We start from the raw sequence: 24,880 nt of genomic DNA on the forward strand, positions 1-24,880 counted from the left end.
GAGAAATAAAGATTTCTCAGCCCTACAGCCACGTTGACCATTTGAGTCTCTCAGATTCTAGAATGGCTACTCCGTTTCCTATGAATCAAACCAAACCCATTGGCCTTTCAAAGAACACCCTAAACCTTGTTTTTCTAACTTTGGCTCAGAAATCCTAAATTGGGAATCTAGCCAAAGAAAATAACAAGCACCTGAACACAGAGCCGGGGAGAGGGGTGAGCTCTTGAAACCCAGGCACAGAGCTACCAAACTGGCATGACTTGTAACAGCCAAAACCACCACCAACTTAAATGTCCAGCAGCAGGGTAGTGCACATCGTGTCACGTCCCAAAGATGAAGTAATATATACTCATTAGAAGAATTTAGTGACCTGGGAAAATGCGTGAATCATTCGTTGTGAAAAAACGACAACAGGTTATTAACGGATGAGTAGATTAGAAAGTGATTGCTAATATGCAAACTGTGCACACAAAAAAATGTTAAACTGGGGGAAAAATACCCACACCAGAATGATTGGGGGGTTTCCTTTTTGTGGTGTCTTCCTCATTTCTTTTTTTAAAAAAATATGTTTTTATTGACTTTAGAGAGAGAGGAAGGGAGGTAGAGATTAAGAGAGAGAAAAACATCAATGTGAGAAAGAAACATCAGATCAGCTGCCTCCTGCATGCCCCCTACTGGGGATGGAGCCCTACTGTCAGGAATCGAACGGGTGACCTTTTGGTACAACTGAGCGTCACCGGCCAGGGCCTTCATTTTCTTTTCTTAATGCTCAGGAGCCCAGGTATACCATATAGGACTTTAATAACCAGAGGGACTTAATGTATCCAGGTGTTCTACAATGACCATATAGGACTTTAATAACCAGAGGGAGGGAAATCCCCCAGTTCTCTCACTCCACTGCTGTTTCTTAGGAAATTCACTCTCCACCTGCTTCGTTCAGTTAACCCACATCCACCTGCAAATCCTCATCCTGAGCTGCACCCTCAGCCTACAAGGACTTTGCTGGGTGCTCCGTCCAACCACTTCGAGGAAGCCTTTCCTGATCACCAGAAGGAGAAGAAGCTGGCTGGGGCCCCACAATGCCGCCACATATCCCTCTGCTCACCTTGTCTGAGGAAATCTCCAGCTTCTTGGCTGGTGCTTGACCTCAAGAGACCATTTCCTCATGCAGCCCAGCAGCTGGTGCAGCCAGGCCTGTGTGTGTCTGCACCTGGCTTATGAGTCTACACCCCTAACCACTATGGAAAGCAGTCTGGCGATTCCTCAAAATATTGAGAATAGAGCTAACATACGACCCAGCAATCCCTCTCCTGGGTATATACCCGAAAACTTTGAAGTTATATAGTCACAAAGATATATGCACCCCTATGTTTATTGCAGCATTGCTCACGGTGACCAAGACACGGAAACAACCAAAGTGTCCTGTGATAGAGGACTGGATAAGGAAGATGTGGTTCATATACACAATGGAATTCTACTCGGCCGTTAGAAAGGATGAAATAGCGCCATTTGCAACAACATGGATGGACCTTGAAAACACTACTCTAAGTGAAATAAGTCAGTCAGAAAGAGCTAAGAACCATAAGATTTCACTCATATGTGGGATATAAAATGGAAACTCGTGAACAGAAACAGCAGTGTGGTGGTTGCCAGGGGGAAGGGGGTGGGAGGTGAAGGAAGTCCTAATATATGGTGACAGAAGATGTGACTTTGGGTGGTGGGCACAGGGTGCAATATACAGATCTTGTAACATTGAAACCCACACCTGAAATCTCTATGCTAATGTTAATCAATGTCACCCCAATAAATTTTAAAAAATTTTAAATGAACCCCCAGAAGGAAGTTGGTGTTGAGGCCATGGTCTCACCCTTATTGCTGGATGATGAGGAAGGTGGCCATGACTTTTCTGTCTGCATGTCCTGATTTGCCATGGGAAAGACTTCTCATTTAAAAACCACCCAAACAGTCTTCAAACAACTTAAGAAGTGATCAAAGGTGTTTGTCTTTAACCTGGACAAGCAACCTTCTTAATGGAGTCAGCCCAATGCTTGGTAACTTTGGTTGGGAAGAAATGAACATGAACCAATACTGCTGATGTAGCTCGAATGCACTTAGATTTTCCATGAGTTGAGTTGTCTGGGGATATAGATCCAGCTTGTTCCTGATTTGGAATCAACTTAGAGAAACCCTTGAAGGAAAAGGGGAGTGTGTCAGCAAACACTTGAGAGCTTACCGTGTGCCTGGGCTTCCATCTTAGAGCACTTGTGAAATGTTGTGGCTTTCCCAGAGCAATAAACAGCTGAGTGATTTTTCCTGTAGAGCTTCCTGGTCACGTACTCCACCCACCTGGAGCATAACAAGACAGGCTCGAGGATAGGATGGACTGTCTTGTGGTGCTTTGAAGAAAGGCACATGCGTCTTAGCTCCTGCAGCATTTTGAGCTCATTACCCTGGCCTGTGTATGAAATGCGATGGAATTAAGGTACCAGAAAAGTCAGATATCATGGGAACTAACCTTTGGTGCTTTTGAAACTGAGAAAAAAGGATTTGTTGTGCCAAGCTTCCTCATCAGTCTGGTATTTCACCTCTCATCTTAAACAAGGTAAACAAACCACCACGGACATATTTTTCTTCCCCGCAGAACTGCACCCTTTTTCATGATTAGGTCTGGGTGCTGTTTGGCAATGGGAATTGAGTAGAATGGAGGTGGGGAAGCATTTTTTCATTCCGCCCTCTTCTCAAATATTTAAAGTAGAATAACGAGTAGGTGAGTGACTATCATTGTCACAACCCTTTTCCACTCCTGCCACCTGAATACAGACATCAATCACCCTTTTCTTTGGCCACCACAGATGGCATTTCCTGATGTGCCCTGCAAGACTGGAGGTACCGAGACCTCTGGGGAGAGTCTGAGGAAGATGGGATGGTCTTCATTCTGTCATCTTTAGGGTCCGGGTTTTTTTGTGTGAGATCTGTAAGCTTTGCATGAAATGGAAATTCTGGGAGGACAGAAGAGGTTTTGAGGGACTAATAGGGGAAGAGCTAGGCTAGAGATCACACATGGCAGGAACTTGCATGGGAATTTTGTGTGTTGTCATTGGGGTCCATGTGAACTGTCTTCCTCATCTTCCCAGGAGATCCTCAGTAAAACAAATATCCATTTCTTGTTGATACATTATCGAGTTGAATCTGTTTGTTGAGGGAATTCATTCATTCAACAGATATTTATTGAGAACCTGAACCTGCCTGCAGTGTTCTAGATGCTGAGGATAAAGTAGTGAGTAAAACATACCCAACAAGGGAACAAATTGAATGAATCTTCAAGGAATTCTGCTGTGTGAGAACAGCCAATCCCCAAAGGTCAATATTGTGTGATTCCATTTACATAACATTTTCAAATGATAAAATTTTAGAAATGGTGGTTGCCAGGGGTGAGGTATGGGAGAGAGGTAGGTGTGGTGATAGAAAAGCAACCCGAGGCATCCTTGTGTCAGTGTACTATTATTCAGTATCTTGACTGTAGTGCTGGAAACAGGAACTTATACATGTGATAAAATTGTACAGAACTATACATACACACACACTGCCCTGCCCCCACCCCCCACCCCCACAGAGGTAAAACTGGGAAAATCCAAATAATATCTGTGGATTGGTCTATGTCAATAGTCTGATTGTGATATTGTACTAAAATGTTACCATTGGGGGAAACTTTAAAGTTCATGTAGAATCTCCTGTTACCATTTCTTAAAACTGCACATGAATCTATAATTATTCCAATAAAAGTTTAAATTTAAAAAATGTCCCTGACCTGATGGTGCCTACATTTGAGTAGAAACTAAGTATGGCTTCAGGGTAGCTGCAGAGCAAAAGCCAAGACCATCTACCCCCCTCCCCCTTGGAGTATTCATGCACTGTCATGGGAGATTCCATCCCATCCTTGTGACATGTTATGAATCCCCTCTGGTGACTGAATGAAATCTAGACTCGGGAGTAGGCAGGTGCAACACTAAGGGTGGAATCCCAGGCCTCCCTGACCCCTTGCCATAGGTATCTGGGAACTACCCAGCCTGCCTTTGGTTCTCTAAACCAGGCACCAGGCACCAGGCACATCCCTGGGGCTTGCAGTATTCACATGGGACCATGCTTGGCTTGCTCCTAGTTTCCTACATCCCCACTACCATGCTCCTTCCACCTCTGCCCCAAATGCCTGGTCTGTCCTAACAGCACATTCACCTTGGAGAACCTTCTTTCCTGTACACATGGGTGTGGCTTGCTGCCCTGGTTCTCAGCATCAGGCAAGTGCTCCTCAAGCCAGCCCTGGCCTGGGACTCAATCCTGGATCCTGGGCCCTTAGCCATGGCCATTCCGGTCAGTGTCCAAATCTTTAACCCCCTCCTGTAAAAGGCGATTCCCACACCCATCTGTTGAAGCTTTGGCTGTACAATGAGCCATCAAGCTTACTACCAACCATCTAGCTCTGCCACTGTATTTTATTGCCTTAGAAGAACTTCAGAGGAAGGAAGCCATGTAAAAATAAAATAAGGTCTGAAGAGACTTTAAAGTTTTTATTATTTTATAGTATGTCATGCCTTGCATAGAATGACCACAAAGCAACATGCCTTCCTGGCCACATAATTTACTAACAGGGCATGGAGAGAAGGCTGGAACTCCCAGACATACAATCTAGCCCACTGGAAAGAATGGAGGGAGGAAAGGGAGAGAAGGGGACAGAGGAAGAAGTAAAGATAAATGTTTATCTCTTCTCTGTCATTCTAAGAGCGATGAATACATGACAACATAATTTCTGATTTATGGTCATGGTCTTTATAGGAAAGGAGCTTTCTTTCTTTCTTTTTTTTTAATCCTCACCCAAGGATATTTTCCATTGATTTTTAGAGAGAATGGAAGAAAGAGGGAAAGACAGAGAGAAATATCGATGTGAGAGAAACACATCGATTGGTTGCCTCTTGCACATACCGACCAGGGCCCGGGCCAAGGAGGAGTCTGCAACTGAGCTACGTACCCTTGACTGGAATCAAACCTGGGACCCTTCAGTCCAAAGGCCGACGCTCTATCTACTGAGCCAAACTGGCTAGGGCAGAAAGGGGCTTTCTTAGAAGTGCTAGAGCTATCAATAAATATTTGATCAATGCTCAAACAAGGTTTTTATGGCCAAAATGAAATGAAAGAAAGATACTGGTAAGCTCTATCTCCAAACCTTCGTCTCAAAGCAAACACCAAAAGAATAAGCACCAAATGAAAGGAAGGACCCAGAGAGGGATCACACCTGTGTCCCCGGGAGCCTACCCATGGGGCCGCTCACGCCTGTCCTGTCTGCGATGAAGCCCTGTCCTGGACTTCCTGGGAAGGGGCCTGCTTCCTTGGGTCCCAGTCTGTGTCCGGGATGAATAACCCGTGGAGATCCAGGTGCATGTCCACATCAACATATGCGCGAGCTAGTTCTGCAAAAGTTTTGGCATCCAGAATAAGCAGAAAAGGCAGCTTTTGGGGATCGGAGGAGACAATGGCCGATAAGAGAATTCCTTTGGGGAAACAAAAAGAGACACTTTGTAAAAGTGCAGCCTTGAACCTCCTCCAGCTGGAGGGATGAGCTTCTCAGCTATGTCCCCCCATCCTCTATGAATGTCAGTATCTATCAAAACAGAAGGAAAGTGAATTTTATATTCTGTGTGAGCAGAAGAGAAAGATCAGGGAACTGGGAGTCAGGAAACTGCTTCCAGCCCTGGCTAGGCCAGTCCCTTTACCTCAGTCTCCTCATTTGTAGAGTGGGATAATGTCCCTCCCCTCACAGGCTTGCTGAGGGGATCTCTTGCATGATGAATCATAAAAGCACTTTGTAAATTACTGCATGTGCTGCAGAATGGCTATTTCTCTACTATTTAGAAACTGATTAGAGAGAATTGGTTTTGATGCTGCATTTAGGCTAATATGCGTCACGTGGCTAAATTCAGACTAGTTACACTCAAATGGCATTTGAATGAGCCCAATTCACCTCAAGGCAGCCTCAGCTTCCCCCTCTGTACAATGGAAACTTTCTAAGCACCTCACTCTCAAGGAACAGAGGGTTAAACAAAATAATGCACATAAACTTCCAGCTAACATTTGTGCTTTGTCCCAGGGCCTCCCAGGTTTCAGAGTGGCTGAGCATAATTGAAGTCAGATTGGCTTGGTCTCAAATCCTATCTCTATAGGCACTGGGCGTGTGACCGTGGGCAAGTTACTTCATTCTTTTAGCCTCTCCTGTGGTGAAATGAAGACAATGCTACTCCCTGCCCATGGAGAAAATGGATGGGACACACTCTCATAGCCCAGTGGAAGGCTGGCCTCAGCAGGAGGTGGTACCCACAACCCCCCACCTCAGAGATGACAGTGACACGGGATCCCCAGCCTGGAGCCATGCCATGCATGATCAGTAGGTAGAAAACCGCTCCCTTCTCACCTGAGGGAAGCAGCTGGCAGGCTCCGTGGGGCAGCCCCACCCAGGGTTCTTGTTACCATCCTTAGCACCCTCATGGGTGTAGGCAGGGCATTTCTGGGTCAAAGTCAGAATCAAGGAGGGAAAGGACCATCTGTCATGTGGAAACCCAGAAAAGCAAGGTGGGCCTCAAACACACATTTCTAGGTGCTCCTTCCCCCAAAAGTTACACGCTTAGATAATGAAGAACTCTGACCCTGCCATGAAAGTGAATTTTAAAACCAAGATTCTACACTCTGGGAAAGGGTGGTGCTGCTCACTGGGAAGTGGACTTTTGTGTAGCGAATAATTCAATGCCAGGAGGTGATGGCTAACCTGGGGCCAGCCAGATAACCTACCCTCACAAAGGGACTTAGATGGGAGCTTTAAGCCAGAGTCAGCTTGACCTCCAGAGGGGCTGAAGACTAAAGGTCAACCACAGTTACATGGCCAAGCCCCCCCCACCCCATACTCCCCACAGGCTCTGACACCAAGGCTCCGGGGAGTGTCCCTGGTTGGTGATACTCCACGGGTATTGTGGGGAGAAGGTGGCATCCATGACTTTCCCGGAGAGAACAACTGAAGCTCCATGCATGGAACTCTGCTGGACATTGCCCCCCACACCTCTTCTCTTTCGATCTGCATCCTTTCGCTGAGATCAACCGTAACCATGAGAGGAACAGTTTTCAGTGTGTTCTGTGATCCCTTCTATTGAAACCAAGGGTGGTCTTAGGGACCACAAAACTCGTAGTTGGTGTCAGAGGTATGGGTGGTCTTGAGGACTCCCTAACCCTGCAGTTCTGGATTCATACAGACCTGGGTTTCAAAGCGTGACTCCCCCAGCTGTGTGATGTGGGCGGGGCCACTGTCCCCAAATGATGTCTCTGTCTGAGGATGTGATCACAGGCAGAGTACAGTGGGTGGGCTCCCCTTCCCCAGGTCTTACCGTCATCCTCCTCTTTGGCATCTGGTGTAGGCACAAACACGGGTTCCGACGGCCAGCAGTGCTCCTCTCCCCATCTTAAGAATGACTTTGTGAGAATGTCATATTTTAGTATCTGCACATCCAAAGAGGAAAACATGGAGATGACTTGTTGGAAAGCATGCTTATCCCACAGAGAAAGAGGATTAAGCCCCTCCAATGTAGACTCCAACATGACATCTTGGAGTCATGAAAGCAATGAGCTTCCTCCTCTAACTTGAAGCAAAGGTCCTCCTGCCACCACGTAGCTGACACTACACACTGAATTCTTTTCAAAACAAAAATCCTGAATTTATCTGGTGTTTGGTATCACATTGCAATTTTTCTATAGTTAAATAAACTAACATATTCAATGCAAACATTTAAAGTATAATACAGCCCTGGGTGTGGGTCAGTTGGTTTCGCATCGCCCCGGGCACTGAAAGGTTGCTAGTTCAATTCCCGGACAGGGCACATGCTCAGGCTGTTGACTTGATCCCCAGTGGGGACTTGCAGGCGGCAGCCAATCGATCTCTCTCTCTCTCTCTCTCTCTCTCTCTCTCTGTCTCTTGCCTTCAACTTTTCCTCTCTCTAAAAATCAATAAAAAATCTTTTTAAAAAATAAAGTATAATACAATTCTTTTGTTGTTTTAAAAGTACAGATCACTGGACTTCTCTTAATCACCAGGACGCCTGTTTCCCTTAGGGTATGGGGTTAGTGGGAAGTAACTTGTGGGGTGTGTACGTGTGTGCGGAAAACTTTATTTTCTTAGTGTGTACTTTTTTGCACTGTATATTTTTTCAGACTTCCCATTTTATTGTTTAAAAATGAAGATAAAAGTGGTATCTGTATAGCACTTAGCCTATTCCGTGGGATACAGCAAGTGTTCCACAAATACTAGTTTGAAAAAAAACACAACTAAATCTTCCAAGTTTCAGCTATACCCTCCCTTTTTGAGCGGATGGGCAGGGGATCCCCCTGTATACTTCCTTATCCTCATTGCCTACTACCTTGTAGCACATAGTTGGCGTTCAAAAAACACATACGGAATAAAGAAATCAATGGATAAACTCCAGCCATGGCCTCTTCCCTGAGCTTTAGCCCACTAGGTACGGCTCCCTCCCTGGGCTCATCATTGCTTCAAATGTATTTGGTTCCAAACTGGCCTTACTCCCTGACCTACCTCCTGTCCCCCAGGGGACCTCCCTCTTGCCCTCCATCTTCTAATCAAGGTCACCCAGTCTGAGAACCTAGCTTTGTAGACAGACAGGACTGTTGCAAGCGGTGATTACCCAGGAATCAGTACCTTGTTTGGGATGGGACTCCTTTGAACTTCAAAAGCAAAGACATACCGATATTGCTTCCCGTTGTGAGCGTAATTGATCTGAGGCAGTTCTAAGCCTAGAAAGAATGACACAGCTGACAAAGGCCCATCCTGAGAACTAGGACATCGCCCTTTGTGCAGAGCTGGGCACCCTCTCCACAAAAACATCTCCCAGGCCAGGATCCCTGAACTCCATTCAGGCCCTGGATTGGATCAGGGTAGTCACCAGGCAGGGGGAAGGAACCTCTGATAATTATCCTGGCTCTAGTAGAAGGTTCAGGAGCAAGGTACTTAAGTATATAAAAATCTTTAATTATCCAAGATAGAAATCAAAAATAATTGCACGATTAAAATCAGAAGCCACTGCAATTTTTTAAAGCTCTTGGAAAAAAAAGTACTCATGTGTGCACACACGTGTGTGTGGGTGTTAAAAGAAACTTCTGAATCTGTGTAAAGGAGTGTCACTGGGGAACAATTAAATAAATTTGTTGAATTCATATAAGAACCTTATGTTAAAATAATATCTACAAATAATTTTAATAACATGGGAAAGTGTCCATATCATAATATTAAGTGTAAAAGGCTGATTATAGAATTATATCCACTATGCTAAAAAATAAAGAGAAAAGTTTAGAAGCATTGCTGGGGTGATAACTTCCTTATAGTTTATGTTTCATATTGTACACTAGGTTTCTCTTTCATTGTACTTATTGCTTTTATAATTAAAAAATCCTTAAAATTTTGTCCATATTGATATATGCCTGTTGTGTCAAATTCAATTTCTAAGGCTGAATACAAAAATGAAAGTCCTCCTCTGATGAAATATGCTAGGTAGTTGGAGCCAATTGCTGATGAAAATATAATGTCCAAGAAAAGAGGAAGCAGGCATGGGCACAGCTGCTACAGAAAGGCCTCCTGAGAAGGACCAAGGCATAAACGCTTCTCAGGCTCACTGAGGAGCAAAGGGGAGCGGATTCCTGAGATGGGAAGACATATAATCTTACAGGTGAATAACCATGAAACTTCCAAGACACAGGTCATGATGAACGCCAGGAGGAGAGACCTCCCACACACTTAAATCCGAAAAAGATGCCCATAGCCCGGCCAGCATGGCTAAGTGGTTGAGCGACGACCTATGTACCAAGAGGTCATGATTCAATTTCCCATCAGGGCATATGCCTGGGTTGCTGGCTTGATCCCCAGTAGGAGGCATGCAGGAGGCAGCCAATCAATGATACTCTCTCATCATTGATGTTTCTATCTCTCTCTCCCTCTACCTTCCTCTCTGAAATCAATAAAAATATCTATAAAAAAATGCCCATAGTCAGGCCTAAAGTTAGCCTGAGACTTCCCATGATGCTCCTGGCCCCTCAATCCTGATCTGGGACTCCTTCCCCCACACTGTAAATGGCCAACCATAGGCACTTGGTTAAGTAAAGTCTGACTCATCCCAGCAAATTCTGCATGGCTATTAAAGACGCATTCTTGAAGAAGAAGCCATTTCAGAACATTCTAGATAGTATGGTATAGTACACATTCCTAAAAGTATAAATGCAGAGGTTAAGGGTTTTTGAGTCAGAGAAACCTGGGTGCATATCCTGGCTTTGCTGCCTGTTACCATATTGTCCTCAGCTTTGCTGTCCTCAGTTCTAAAAGAAGAAGAGGTCGTGCCAACACCCGCCTGCTGGAGTTGCTCTAATAGTAACGGCTACATCTTTCGGACTCTCACTACCCTGAGCTCAGCCCCTCGTGTGTGAACTCGTTGAATGTGGATGACAACAGGATGAAGTGCTGGGATGAAAGGAGAGGACGGCTGAGCAGTTCCTAGAAGAGGGCCTGGCATCCACCAAGCAGTCCACACACAAGAGAGGAGACTGGGTGGGTATTTCCAAGGGTTGTCACAGGTGGAGGTATTATGAGGGATTTATTTATTGCCATACTTTACAGTATTGCCCACGGTTGCTATAATAAACAGGAATTCTCAGAAACAAAAGGACTATAATGTTTTAAGTCTCCATCTCCCACACCACATGGTGGATGAGAGAAAATGGAAGTTGATGCCTTAAGAATTAGAAATGGGCCCTAGCTGGTTTGGGTCAGTGGATAGAGCATCAGCCTGCAGACTGAAGGGTCCCGGGTTCCATTCTGGTCAAGGGCACATGCCCGGGTTGCAGGCTCAGTCCCCAGTGGGGGGCATGCAGGAGGCAGCTGATCAATGATTCTCACATCATTGATGTTTCTATCTCTTTTTCCCTCTCCCTTCCTCTGAAATCAGCAATATATATATATTTAAAGAATTAGAAACGGCCCTGGCCATTTTTTCTCAATGGTTAGAGCACCAGCCTGTGGATGGAAGGGTCACGGGTTCAATTCCCAGTCAAGGCAGTTGGTTGCACGTTCAATACTGGCCCTGTTTGGGGCACAAGCAGGAGGCAACCAATCGATGTCTCTCTCACATCACTGTTTTTCTCTCTCTATATATACTCTCTTTCTCTCCCTCCCCCACCCCCCCCTTCTCTTACATTCTCTCTAAAAATCAATGGGGGAAAAATATCCTCACTTTTTGGGTGAGGATTTAAAAGAAATTTTTTTAAGAATTAGAACACGAGATCTGTATTTTCACTTTTAAAGACTCTAAGAGTCTGGGGTGCCACACAGAACTGGTTGTTGGATCCATGGGGCACTGTTTACAGAACTGATTGTTAGTGGTCAAATCTGAGGTCATCCTAGGAGAGTCCCCAGACCAGCACCCTTCCAGATGCCTGGACCTGGCATGGGACAGCCACCTGGGGAGCCACGCCTTGCCACGCCCCGAGTATCCTGGGCAAGCCCGTTCACTACGAACTCAAGTGTTGAGCTCAGACCCAGACTTTTGTCACATGGTGATAACACTGAGCACAAAAGTGTGGTCCCCGCCCCATGGACTTGTTATATTCCAGGGCAGAGGTTCTCAATCAGGGCCATGGTGCCCCCCATGGACACTGGCAATGTCCGGGCATGTTTCTGCTTATTCCAGTTCAGGGTGGGGGTGGTCCTGGCATCTGGTAGGTCAAGGCTTGGGATGCGGCTCAACATCCTACAATGCCCAGGATGGCTCCACCATAAAGAATGACCAGCCCCAGGTATCAGCAGTGCCCGGTGGAGGAGCCCTGCTCTAGTGGGCGTGACTTCTATTCAAGGATTTTACGTTGTGTGTATAGCTCAACCTTTCTGAGGCCTGGTTAGCTCCTCTGTGACATGCTGACAGCACCTGTTATGTGGGCTATTGTGAATGTGTAGAGGTAGGGATCCAAACGTGCTGTGCCTGTTAGTCCGCATTCAGTACAGCACAGCATTTGGGGGGAGGGGCAGCCGTGAAAATCACCAGGTCCAATGACCACCGAGTGCCTTCCTGGGTGGGGTTTGAGGGCATATGAAAGACAACTGTCCCAAAATGCTTTGCACTGGGACAACCCAAAGAGCCTTCCTCTTTGTCCCTTGTCCGTGCTTAGTATCTCTGAATTGGAAGGAGGTTACATAAAGAAGCCTGGGGAGCTTCATGAAATTCTGCTCTTCCCTAAACACAGGGATAGAGGATGTAGTTTACCTTCACAGAGCAACTCTGGTTGACAGTAGACTTGGTCGTCTTTTTCCTTCAGGGCTCTTGCTGTCGTAGATGCCAGTTTGATTAAATTTGAGCCCACTTCTGCATTCTGAAAGAATCAATTTTCCAACAAAAATGAAAACTTGTTACCCAGAGGAAACATTTGTTTTACTGTGTACATTTTTAAAAAAATATATAGTTTATTGATTTTTTACAGAGAGGAAGGGAGAGAGATAGAGAGTTAGAAACATCGATGAGAGAGAAACATCAATCAGCCGCCTCCTGCACATCTCCTACTGGGGATGTACCTGCAACCAAGGTACATGCCCTTGGCCGGAATCGAACCTGGGACCTTTCAGTCCGCAGGCTGACGCTCTATCCACTGAGCCAAACCGGTTTCAGCTGTGTACATTTTTTTAAAAATGCTCCTGTGTATGTTATCTTGCTGTGTTCTCACATTACTCACAGGAAGCAGTTATTTACGTAACTGGTATTCTTAGTTAAAAATGCGGATTGGAGATTGTAAGTGACTCCTCCAAGATCGGATAGCTGGTAGATGGTAAGGCAGGGGCCCCTAAAACCGTGGCTCTTTTTTTTCTACCATGGGCCACCTTATCCCTCACAGGTGAAATTAATGTACTTTTTAAACACTGGATGATTCACCTGTAAAAGGCTGCATCAGTCATTAAAAGACTGTTTATAAAGAGTTCATAATAACATGGGAAATGCTCATGATAGAATACTGAGTGAAAAGAGCAGCAGAGTAAATTGCATACGCAGCCTGACCTCAGCCAGCTAAAATAATTACATTGAAAAGAGCCTGGGGAGAAATATACCGAATATTAACAATATAGCAGGCAGTGGCAGTATGAAGACCTTATTTCTTTTTCTATGTTTATCTATATCTTTGGTATAGTCTCCTGTGAAAATGTATCACCGCTGAAAATAAAATAAACATGCAATAAATTTTACTTAGGAGAAAAATATCTATCAAGGATGTTCCTTGGTCTCAAGTTTCAATCAGACTTTGCTCTGTTCCGTACCTTACTGCCATCATTGTAACTCAGGAGAGGGATTTAACACAATTGATTGAATATTTGTTGAGCATTTGCCACTCCCTATTTCTCCACATACTAGTTATGTGAGTTGAGTAAGTTACTTAGTATCTCTGAAATTCAGTGTTTTCACCTGTATAATGGAGTATAGTATACGCATTGTAGGAATAGTATATGTGTCTCTGAATTGTTGTGCAGATTAGATAATCCATGCAAATAATTTAAAGAGAGCCTGGTTGGCAGAAAGTGCTAGATAATCAGCTGCTGTTGATGATATGGCTGTTGTATTATTGTCACTAGTACTCCTACTCCTACATTACTGCCATTACCACGGGGAGAGAATGAGAAACAAGCCCCTGTCTTCACAGAGTTTACTGGGGAGAATTATTGTTATGGTTGACTTTTCCTTTAAACTTTTCTCTACGTTCCAACTTTTCCAAAATGGGCTTTTATAATTAAAACAAACCTATTTGAACAATAGCTGCTTTTGGCTGGGAAGGACAGGAAATTTACTGCATCCTAGCTATTAGATTGCAGGGGCCCTTCAAGGTATTTTTATTAGTTCAATCCCTCAATTGACAGAAGACTACACTGAGGCCCAGAGAAGGAAAGTGGCTTGTCCAAGGACACACAGAGAGAAGCAGAGTCTGAGCCCAGACCTTCACCTGGCGATTCTTCTACTCAGAAGCAAGAGCACCGCAGGCAGAGGACAAAGCACGTGCAAAGGCCCGGAGGCCGGCCGTTCCCATCCTGCAGGTCTCAGCTCAACATCCCTTCCCCAACGACTCAATCTGCAGGGTCTCTGAGGTGTGTGCCCCAACCTGCAATCATCTCCTTAGGGAGCTGCTTCCTTCTTTTATGCTCTTTCCCTGTGAAGACAGGGACCAGATTTTGTTCAGTGCATGGCACATAGCTCCCAGGGAGTAACTGCTAAACAAATGAGTGAATACATGACTCAGTAAGCTTTCCCTTTAACTGTCAAGGGGCAAAACGTGCCTTGCCGAGTGGTTGTAAGAATTAAATGCGATAAAGTGCATTAAAGAGTCACTTAGCACCCAGCACATCTACGGTTTCTTATAAACAAAAGCTCCGAATGCCTCCACCTGTGATGCACAGCCAATAGGTGGGAGGCCCCTCCTGGTGACTTGCTAGTCACATGACAGCAATAGGCCTCTCGTGCATGTCCTGGGCTTGATTCTTAGGGAGTCGATCTGCAGAGCTTAGAACTCCAGCCTGAAACTGGTCAGACTGGTTGAGGGATAAACTGAATTTTTCCACACACAGCAGTAATGAACATGACTCGGCTGCTTTCAGTGGCCAACATGCTCCGCTTTGGGAAGAAATGGCTTTCCAGCCAGAATTCAACAAAAATTCTGCGAGCTTACTTTGAAATCCCTAAATGCAAGGGAGAAGTCATCTCAGTAATTCCCCGAAACACGGACTTCGGGGTTCAGCAGCCCTGGGTGTGAAATCTGACTCCACAGCTTTCTCTGTGAACTTGCTCAGCCTCCCTGGGCCCCCTTCCTCCCTCGCTTCGCTTCCTCGTTTGTAAAACAGGGGGGCCATTCGTAACTTTTGGACGGGTTCCTTTGACCTGCGGGTTCCTTTGACCTGCGTCTGAGGATAATGGCTCGGATTAAGTTAAATAATGGTTATGAAAACACCTGGTCCAGGGCCAGACCCATCATAATTAGTAACTGGGAGCCAGGCAGACATGCATTCAAACTCCAACTCAAATCCCACTGACAATTCCGCGATGTTGGGCAGGTGGCTCTCATTTGTAGTCACGGGATAATGAATCACTCAGAGGGCTGTCATAGAGATGAGGAGAAGCTTGCAAAGCATGTAACCACCCCTAAAACTGCAGGACCCCAATGAGAATGAGGCCCACCAACCCCAGGTCTAAACATAGCCAATGGTTAAGTAAAAGGCCATTCTCTTCTCTGCCTTGGCACACAGACCTTCACAATGTGGTGGACCGGTGCTGTCCAATACGGCAATCACTAGCCACATGCATGCGGCTATTTAAATTTAATGTTTAATTGAAATTAAATAAAATTTAAAATTCAGTTTCTCAGCTGCACTGGCCACATTTCAATAGCACATGTGGCTGGTGGCTACTGCGTTGGGTGGACAGATACGTGTTCCTTCATTGTAGCAGGTTCCATTGCATGGTGCTGGTCCCGAGTGTGAATTAAAAATTCTAGGAACTCCTGGAGTCTGGAGCTGGAATAGGGTAGCGGAATGAGGGCCAGCTTCTAGGCCCAGGTTCTCTTGCCCCTGCCCCTTTTCTTCCCACTGCATGGATGCCCCAGCCAGCACCACCAAGCCAGCAGCCAGCCCTGGCCACCGCGTGGGCCTGAGGAGGACAGGAGCAGGCGCTGCAAGCAGGCTGGGGCTATTTGGGCAGGAAATTCAGGGATCCAGGGTAGCCAGTTCAGGGTTGGGGTGGGGGAGGGTCCCTCTGGGTGGGCATCACTCCATAGCCCTTTAACTCCTCACCCTGGGGAGAAGGGGAACTGCTGGAGAGAGGCCAGAGCAGGGGCCCCTCTTGCTGAGGTCTAAGAGCAGAAGAGTCATCTTAACACAGGGCCTGGAACACAGTGAACTCTCATGGTGGCTGTCTTATAATATTGGGTCATTTTTACATTTTGAGAAAAGACAAAAACCAAACCAACTGAGCTACCCTTTCTAGGTCCAGGATACCTACCCTCCTCCCACCCCCTGCCCGTGACGGCCCCTACGTGTGGATGGCTGTCAGGAGGGAAGTCAGTGTTTACGAACCCACCTGCAGGACAAGGGCAGGGCACCTGCAGGGACTGTCTGCACACGCCTACGCCCCTCCCAGCCCAGCCCTGCCTTCCACAATCCCCACGCCACTCTACATAAACAGCCTCTCCTTCCTTTGACCCCAGCTGGCCCAAACACAAGAGAATCTGGGGCAGCTAGGAGGCCCCAGACTTCTGAATATACTTCACTATTCTCATTCTACAAGGCAAACACTTAACACTTGGGAAATGTTCCAAATGCTAAAGGCAGACCTTGTGCCCTTTTGGAGACCTTGATTCATGTTTTCATTCATTCAAAAATATTTAAGAGCTTAATGAGAACTCTCTGAATGCCAGACGCTGTGAGGGGTACAGGGGATAAACTGCTGACAAAACAGAGTCCTGGCCCTCAGATAATAGCTTCAGCAGGAAAAGGAGACTGAACAAGTTCATTACAAAGAGCTGAAGGTGCCATTAGAGTGTACAGACTCATCTGAGGGGAGTAAGGATCCTGAGACCTGCAGGATGACCAGGAATTTGCTTCCTGGATGTGAATTAGAATCCACTGCGGGCTCTGAGGCCATGCCCACCCCTGGACCCCACTCCTGGAGGATGTGGGCTGGGGCCCAGCAGGAGGTGATGTGGTCTCAGAGCCCCCAGGTAAGTCCGACCTGCAGCCAGGACTGGAGTGGAGATCTGATGGGAAGAGAATGGAGTTGCAGGCGGAGGGACAGGGATGTGCAAAGGCCCCAGACTGAAGGGCATTAGAGAAAGAGGGGCATGGCCTGCAGTTCTTCCCTGATAAGCCTTTGGATGGGATGAAATGAGAGCTGCTGGATCTGGGCATAGAGGCCAGATTGATTTCCAGATTTCAATATGCAGGCGGGGCGACTTGAAAGTGAAGCAAGGAGACATTTTTTAAGGGACAATAAATAGCAATTAGAACGCGTGGCCAGAGCTACCCTTCCCAGACTCACTCTTCCCTCACAAGTTTCAAAGCAGCAGATGGCTCACTCGGCGCCTTTTAAAAATATACATGCTAAACGTCTTAGCTTGGTTCCAAGGAAGCAAATCATTTTCGAGCGTGACAAAAGGTTATAAAATACGGTGGTGTGTGGGCAGTGGGAGGGAGTCTTTCCTCTCTGTCTTTCCCCGGACTGAGGTCGACATGAAGCGGGGGCGGGCTGGGCCTTGGAATTTGCCACCTGTGAGCTTTGTGACACCCCCATTGCTTCCTGGAACCAGGAGCTGCGGTTTGAGGCCCTGCCCAGAGCAAGGGGCACAGAGGGCGGTGGCTCATGTGAAGATTATGTGGGACAAGGCCAGTTCATTCAATAGCCCCAGGGAGAAAGCTAATTCCTTTTTCTCTTCCAAGCTTTCTGACAGGTCAAGGAACAAGTCTCAGTTAGGTGCCACTAAGTCTTTAACAGGTAATACATTTTGGAACTTTCTTATTAACAAAGACATGAAGTCTTGGCTAGAGCGTAAGACCACTGCTTTATTTCCATTTTTTTATGCTCATGATTGCCTGCTATTTGCAGCAAGCAAGGCTGGCTTTCCATTGGGTAGTGATAGGTTTTCTTTCAACAGTGAGTGATTTAAACAAAAATATGACTTGTAAATGTTAAATAGAGGTGATAGGAAATATGGTGTAAATCACAACAGAGATATGCAGATGGGGAAATGCCAGAGAGACAGGAACAACCAACAGACCTGGTATTTAAATGCAGGCCCTGCTCACTGGTTGGGAGATGCCTAAACGCCAGCACTGAGGAGCCTGGCAGTAAGGAGCCTGGCAGTGAGGGTGGGAGAGGTCCCCTGGGCGCTGTGGGAGTGTCCCCTACCCCTCAGGCCTGCAGAGCCCCAAGAGGCATCAGTGCGACCCATCGGGGGTTCTTTCCAGGAGTCATACCCCTTACCATCCATAAGGATGGGTTTAGAGACAGGCTGGTGCAGATAATAACCTTGGCCCTGCCATTCTGAGCTGTGTGACCTTGGGCACATTCTTTAACATCTCTGAGCCTCAGTGTCTTCATCAATTAAATGAGTCTAATATAAGGACCTCTCCCACAGGTTGGTTGGATCATTAAGTGAGGTAAGGAAAATAAAACACTTAGCAGAATACCTGGCATATAGAGTGCAGTTAGTAAATATGAGCCATCAAAATTGAATTGAAATGAATTTGGCTTCATTTAAATTAATTAAGTCATGAAGTCAGTGAGTTCTGGAGCCAGAAGCCTCTGTAGCCTCCAAAACCAAGTCCAGAACTCTGGCAGCATCACCCTAATTAAGGATAATATCTGACCTAGTGGTCATTTTTAATGCAAGAACAGAACTATTCAACAGCAGGGCACCAGGTAGGCAAATGGTGTTGAATCCCTGCCATAAGCTGTCAGGAAAATAGCAAAACGATGTTGTAGAAGAACATTTAATGTCATGGAAAGATACTTAGATATACAAATAGGTGGGAAAAGCAGTACACAAAAGAGTATGTACACATTCGGCCATGTATGGACACATACTACAACACAGATGAACCTTGAAAACATGATGCTGAGTGAAAGAAGCCAGTCATGGAAAACCACTCCCATATGATCCATTTCTATGAAATGCCCGAGAAATATATCCTCAGAGACAGGAAGTAGAGTAGTGGTTGCCTAGGGCAGGGGGATGGAGGGATTTGGGAGGTGTTATGATTAAGGGGTACGAGATTTCTTCTGGGGGTAATAAAAATGTTTTAAAATTGATTGTGGTGATAATTGCACAACTCTGTGAATATATTAATGCCATTGAATTATAGTTTAAATGGGTGAAAATGGGTAAATTATATGGCTTTATTGAATTATATCTCAATAAAGCAGTTAGCACTAGCTGGTTTGGCTCAGTAGATAGAGTGTCAGCCTGTGGCCTAAAGGGTCCCGGGTTCAATTCCAGTCAAGGGCACATGCCTGAATTGCAGGCTCAATCTCCATTGTGGGGCGTAGAGAAGGCAGCTGATTGATGATTCTCTCTCATCATTGATGTTTCTATCTCTCTCTCCCTCTCCCTTCCTCTCTGAAATCAATAAAAAATAGATTTAAAATAAACAAATAAATAAAGCAGTTAAAAATATGTACAGTGTGATTGATTTCCTTTTGTAAAATTAAATCACACTACATAAGTTTAATCACTTTATCAAGATATATATCAATATGTATATAGTATATATAATATACATATACTGTATACATATATCAATTATGTACATATATACATATATATATACATATATATATATATATATATATATCAGTGTGTCTGTCTAGCTAGCTAGCTAGCTATGGAGAGAAAGAGAGAGAGACTGACTTGGGGGGTGGGCAATACAAATATATCTACAAGGGGTTTATGGGGGAATTTCTTTCCTTTTTACTTAATCTATATTTTCTAGTTTCTACTATGACTATCTACTAACTATGGGAAAATAATGAAAACCTTTTTCTGTCTCTCTTTAAGAACAACTCATTTTGGATTTCAATGTCAACCAACTCAGCTTCCTACCTGGCACTCATGTCTCCCCAGGAATAAAACAGCCTTCCTTTAAGCCATTACCTTGTCCGTGCAGAGGGGCACGGCGAACCTCTTGAGGGTGGGGACAGGGACGATCCTGGAGTTCCCTTCGAAGCCTTGTTTCAGGTTGTCCAAGTAGAAGCAGTCGTACAGGCTGCTGTCCTCGTAGGCGATGACGTCAAACAGAAGGCAGCCGTCCTCTTCGTAGGCGTTGATGTGATGAAAGACCACCATAGGGTCCGTGTAAAACTTGGTGGACACGGGCTTCCCAGTCCTTTGGTCGACAATGTGAATGTAAGTCTGAAAGAAGAGGCACAGCCAGTGGTCAGCTCCCCCTCTGTTGGCCCAGCGCGGTGGCCTCAGGTACGGGACAAGACCCAGCCCTGTCACGTACTGGCTTATGCCCTGAGTGTCCCTTCCCCCTTCCGACCTTGTGTCCCTCTCCAGAGTGCCAGCCCCGCAGAGCACTGAGTATGTGGGGCTGTCACTTGCTGCATGTCTGGGATCATCTCTTTCCCACCGAGAGGAAGTTTGTGGGCCAGGGCTTCTGTGTCACCAGGACAGTGTTTGGGGGAGGCCCCGGGGGGTGCACTGTTTCCCTTGGTTGTGATTCCAGGTGGGCGGCAACATGCCAGCTCCCTGGAAATGGCCGAGTTGGAGAGAACTGGCGAGGTGCCAGAGCTCTAGGGCTTCCCAGGCTCCATCCACAGCCAGAGCCCCTAACACTCTGAAACCACACCTTCCCTTTTGGGTCCCCTCTCCAACCTGCACCCTACAACCGGGATGCGGTTGCCACAGCAACACCCCTGCCCTGGAGGGCTGAGTGACCTGGTTCTAGCTAAGGATCCCACACGGGTATCTGCTCATGAGGCCGCTGCACACACTCTGGGTGTCACGAGATGGTGTCACCCTGGGTGGTAATTAGCCATATCTGCAGCCCCAGTTGCCTAATCCAAAAGGTGGGGGGTGGTTCTATCTTTTGGCAGCTCTGGCCCTATCACCCTCCTCCTGAAAAGAAGGGAGGGACCACTCCGGGCTGATGTTTCACCACCTCCTCCCTGCTTGTTTGCTTCTCTCTTACCTTCCTCAGAATCAAGTTTTGAATGTTGGGCAGGGTGCAGAGGAGGAAAGCTTTGATAGCATGGTGGTGGGAGTTAGCAGGACAGTGAGTACAGGGGTAATTATTTTAGGCCTTTTCTTCCCTAGGATCCCAATCCCTGGGTCTTTCAGAAAGTTCTCTTCGAAATGTCTTCCAAAGCTCTCCCAGGGTTCTCAGCCTGCCCTCCAGAGCCGGGCAATCCCCAGGGGCCTCAGGGTGGAGGCACAGAGGGCCCTGCAGCTCCTGCCAGTGGGATGCGCCTCAGGTGTTTGAGGATTTTTTATTTTTGGTATGAGCACTCTCTAAGGAAGCAGTCTTTCTTTGCATTTTAAGAGAGTGAACACATAAATGAAAAACACTGCAGACAGGTTGACAAAAAGCTCAGCCCCTTTTTAATTGACATCCTGGGAGAAGTCAGAGACGTGGGGAGGCAGAACAATGGAATGCACACAAGAGACTACCTATGGTTCACCCTATGAGTAAACAATGTGGCCTAACTTCGCCATTCCCAGAAGTGTTTGGGGGATTTAACTGGCTCCCCTGCCGCCCCCTTGCCCCACTCATTCATTCCACAGATATTTATAGAGGGTCTATGACATAGGCAATTTCTCAGGAACTAGAGAGACAAAATAAAACCAAGCCTCTGCTTTCCTGCAATTTATATTTCAGTTGGGGTGAGGCCGACAGCCCATGATCAAATATATCATCTGTCAAGGATGATGAGCGCTACTGAGAAAAGTGAAGCAGACCCGGGGATGGAGAAGCCTGGGGAAGGGTCTGTTATAGATAAGTTCACCAAGGAAGGCCTCGAGGTCAGGGGGCTGGAGCTGAGACCTAGAGTAGTTTCGGTAGGAAGCCATGCGGGGAAGAATATTCCAGGGGATAGAAAACCCAAAGGTGCTGAGGCAGGAATGTGTGTGGCTGGTTTGAGATACAGGAGGAGGTGGAGTGAGCAGGGAGCCCCTGGTTGGGATGAGGTGTGTAGGGATTTACAGGCCAAAGAGTGAGGCCTTTGGATCTTATTCCAAGGAATATGGAAAATAAGTGGAAGGCCTTAGCAGAGGAGGGACCACACCTAAGCCCTTTGTTCCTTTGAACACCTTACTCTTCTCCCTGAGAAGAAAAGATAGGCCTTAAAGAGCAGGGGAGGGGGGGATACACATTTGTATATGTACATAAAGATGCGTGTGGTGCGTGGAAAGAGGAACAGAAGGATGTCAAACGGATATGGTAGTTCTCTCTGGAGAGGGCAATGGTTGGGGGGGAGGAGTGGGGACGAGGTGGGAAGGGGCCTAATAGGTTGGTTTCTATACTTCCATATTATCTGAATGGCACGGAAGTATAGAAATTACTTGATAATATTTCACAAGTAACAGCAGCAAAAAAAAACATACATACACATGTACATGCATATATATAGACATACACACATTTATACACATATACACATGTGAAGACATATATAGACATCATACCTACATGGACACACTCACATGCATCCACACATACATACTTGGTGCACCCAGGTGTCCCTACATGGAAGATGTTTCTGTTGTACCGTCTGGTGGAACGCTCTCATTATGATGTCTGAACAATCTACGGCCCCCCTGCCCTGACATTACACAGCGGCCACAGGGGTGCTGAAAAGGCCTTGTCGATGGACAATGGAGGCTGAAGGAGCCCAGATATTGGTTAGGACTGAGGTGAGTGGGGACTGCCTTGGTTGATGAGGCTACCTTTTCAGGACAGTCTTCTTCACTGACTTATTGATTTGGGACCATAAAGGCCCAGCATCCTTGCCCTAACTCAGGACCTCTCTGAAGGACCACCCTAAGTTCAGAACTCTCTGGAAGGTTGGCTGATGCCTCCGGGGAGGCTGTATGGTAGCTTACTTCCTCCTTTCCTACGAAACCTCCTCCGTGCTGACCTCCGTCTCAGTGTCCAGGGACACCTCACTCTGGCTGTCCTCATGTTGCGTGTCCTCATGAGGCCCAGCCAGGGCTTACCTTGTCCTCCCTGTGGAAAGCCAGGCAAGAAGCCCAGCTCACTCCCCGGATGTACGCAGTTGCCATCTTGAGAATATCCAACTTGAAGGGCTGCTCGAGAAAAACGATGTAGTTCTTGGTGACCCCGAAGCTGTGGTAATAGCTTGGGGAGAGGAGGGTGCGGGAGGGGATGGAGCAGAGCACCTCCGTGTGCTGCAGGGGGCTCTTCCTCTTCGTTCTGTCTGGAGAAAAGCAAGCCTCAGGCACCAAGCAGGGCCTGGCTGCCCAAACCACAGCACCATCACCTGCAGCAGAGCCCCTCAAACTGACCTGGTCACTAAGAACCTTGGAAAAGGAGCTGACGAGGAAAGCAGGTGAAGGGGTGCTGCCTAGCTGATGCGGGGCACAGGCCCACCCCACTCTGAGACCTGGTTCTGCATCTGAAAACTGAACCACAGTCAGACCTCTGGGCCAGGGGTCCACAACCACAGCCTCAGGTTTAACCCGCCTCCACCTGCTTTTCGATGAAGGTTTATTACAAACACAGCATGCTTCCTCCTTTATGCAGGGGCCACGGCTGCTTTTGTTTTCGAGCCAGAGCAGCGCTGCTGAGTAGTTGCAACAGAGACTACCTGTCTGCAAAGCCTCAAATATTGACTCTCAGAAATATTTACTGGAAACGTTTGTCAGCCCCTGTTCTGGAGCAATGCTCTCAAACTCTGATGTGCATATGGATCAGCTGAGGCGCGTAATGAAACATGGAGTTGGGCTCAGCAGGCGGGCTGGGCCTGAGGCTCCATCAGGCTGGCCCAGGGGAGGGGCCAGCTCTCAGGCTAATGCTTGGATATTTAGCTGAGGACCCTCATCTGACATTGTGAGTTAATAGAAAAAGTATATTTTGGCGTCTGCCCCCAGGCCCTGGCATGGGGCTCCTAAAACCTGTGTAGTTTCCTAAATAGTGAGAGCATGAGGAACATCTCTTGTTCTAATGTTTGGTCTTTGACCCCACCCATGACCCCGGGCTCCTGAAAGCTCTGTAAACTCCCAAGTGATAAGAGCATGAGGAGCATCTTTTGAGGTGACTCTGGGTGGGCTCCGGGATGGGGGCTGGTCACCAGAAAGACCAAGTCATAATTACAGCTTGGAATTTTTCAACTCCATCCCTCATCCTCCAGAGAGGAGAGATGGGCTAGAAATGGAGTTAATCATCCATCATGCCTACCTAAGAAAGCCTCTATAAAATTCCAACAGTATGGGGTTCAAAGAGCTTACAGGTAAGCAAACACATGCACACTGGGAGCCTGATGTACCCCAACTCCATGGGACAGGCATTCCTGAGCCCCGGAACCTCCCAGACCCTACCCTCTGCATCTCTTCATCTGTATACTCATATGTATACTCTATTGTGGCCTTTAATAAACTGGCAAACATGTTTCCCTGAGTTTTATGAGCCGTTCTAGCAAATTAATTGAAACCGGGGGGCGGGGGCCCTGATTTGTAGCCAAGTCGGACAGAAGCTGTGGATAACCTGGGGACCTACTGCTTGTGACTGGCATCTGAAGTGGGGTAGGAGCAGTCTTGTGGGACTGAGCCCTTAACCCAGGGGTCCTCAAACTATGGCCCGTGGGCCACATGCAAATACAAATATTGTATTTGTTCCCGTTTTGTTTTTTTTACTTCAAAATAAGGTATGTGCAGTGTGCATAGGAATTTGTTCATAGTTTTTTTTTAAACTATAGTCCGGCCCTCCAATGGTCTGAGGGACAGTGAACTGGCCCCCTGTTTAAAAAGTTTGAGGACCCCTGCCTTAACCTATGGGGTTGTCACTATCAAGTAGATAGCCTTAGGACTGAGTGAAATCACAGGACACCAGTGGGCATCACAGAGAACTGCTTGGTGTGGGGAACCTCTCACCCCCAGCCAGGGTCAGAACTGTTGGGAGTGTGTTGGAGTGTCAAAGTGAAGGAGACACAAAGGTGGGGAAACTGGAGTTTTTCTAATACAGACATGTATTTCAGAGGGTTTCATGAATTTCTCTTGCCATTGCCCATTCTGAAACACCTGGGAGAGACTAAGTACCTAT

At 46.6% G+C, this 24,880-nt stretch overlaps 1 protein-coding gene across 1 annotated transcript in view; it reads right to left on the reverse strand.

Annotated features, from left to right (window-relative positions):
• Positions 1 to 5,110: 5,110 nt before the first annotated feature.
• BCO1 (beta-carotene oxygenase 1) overlaps positions 5,111 to 24,880 on the reverse strand; it is a 36,097-nt gene continuing 16,327 nt past the window's right edge. Inside the window, exons 6-11 of the mRNA XM_023752582.1 lie at positions 22,819 to 23,026; positions 19,756 to 20,013; positions 12,348 to 12,453; positions 8,744 to 8,838; positions 7,422 to 7,533; positions 5,111 to 5,543 (exon numbers count right to left, since the gene is read on the reverse strand). Coding sequence (XP_023608350.1) covers positions 5,320 to 5,543; positions 7,422 to 7,533; positions 8,744 to 8,838; positions 12,348 to 12,453; positions 19,756 to 20,013; positions 22,819 to 23,026 — 1,003 coding nt within the window. The 3' untranslated portion in view covers positions 5,111 to 5,319. The remainder of the gene's footprint in view (positions 5,544 to 7,421; positions 7,534 to 8,743; positions 8,839 to 12,347; positions 12,454 to 19,755; positions 20,014 to 22,818; positions 23,027 to 24,880) is intronic.

This window comes from Myotis lucifugus, unplaced genomic scaffold (genome assembly GCF_000147115.1).
Source record: "Myotis lucifugus unplaced genomic scaffold, Myoluc2.0 scaffold_35, whole genome shotgun sequence".
Classification (NCBI taxonomy): domain Eukaryota; kingdom Metazoa; phylum Chordata; class Mammalia; order Chiroptera; family Vespertilionidae; genus Myotis; species Myotis lucifugus.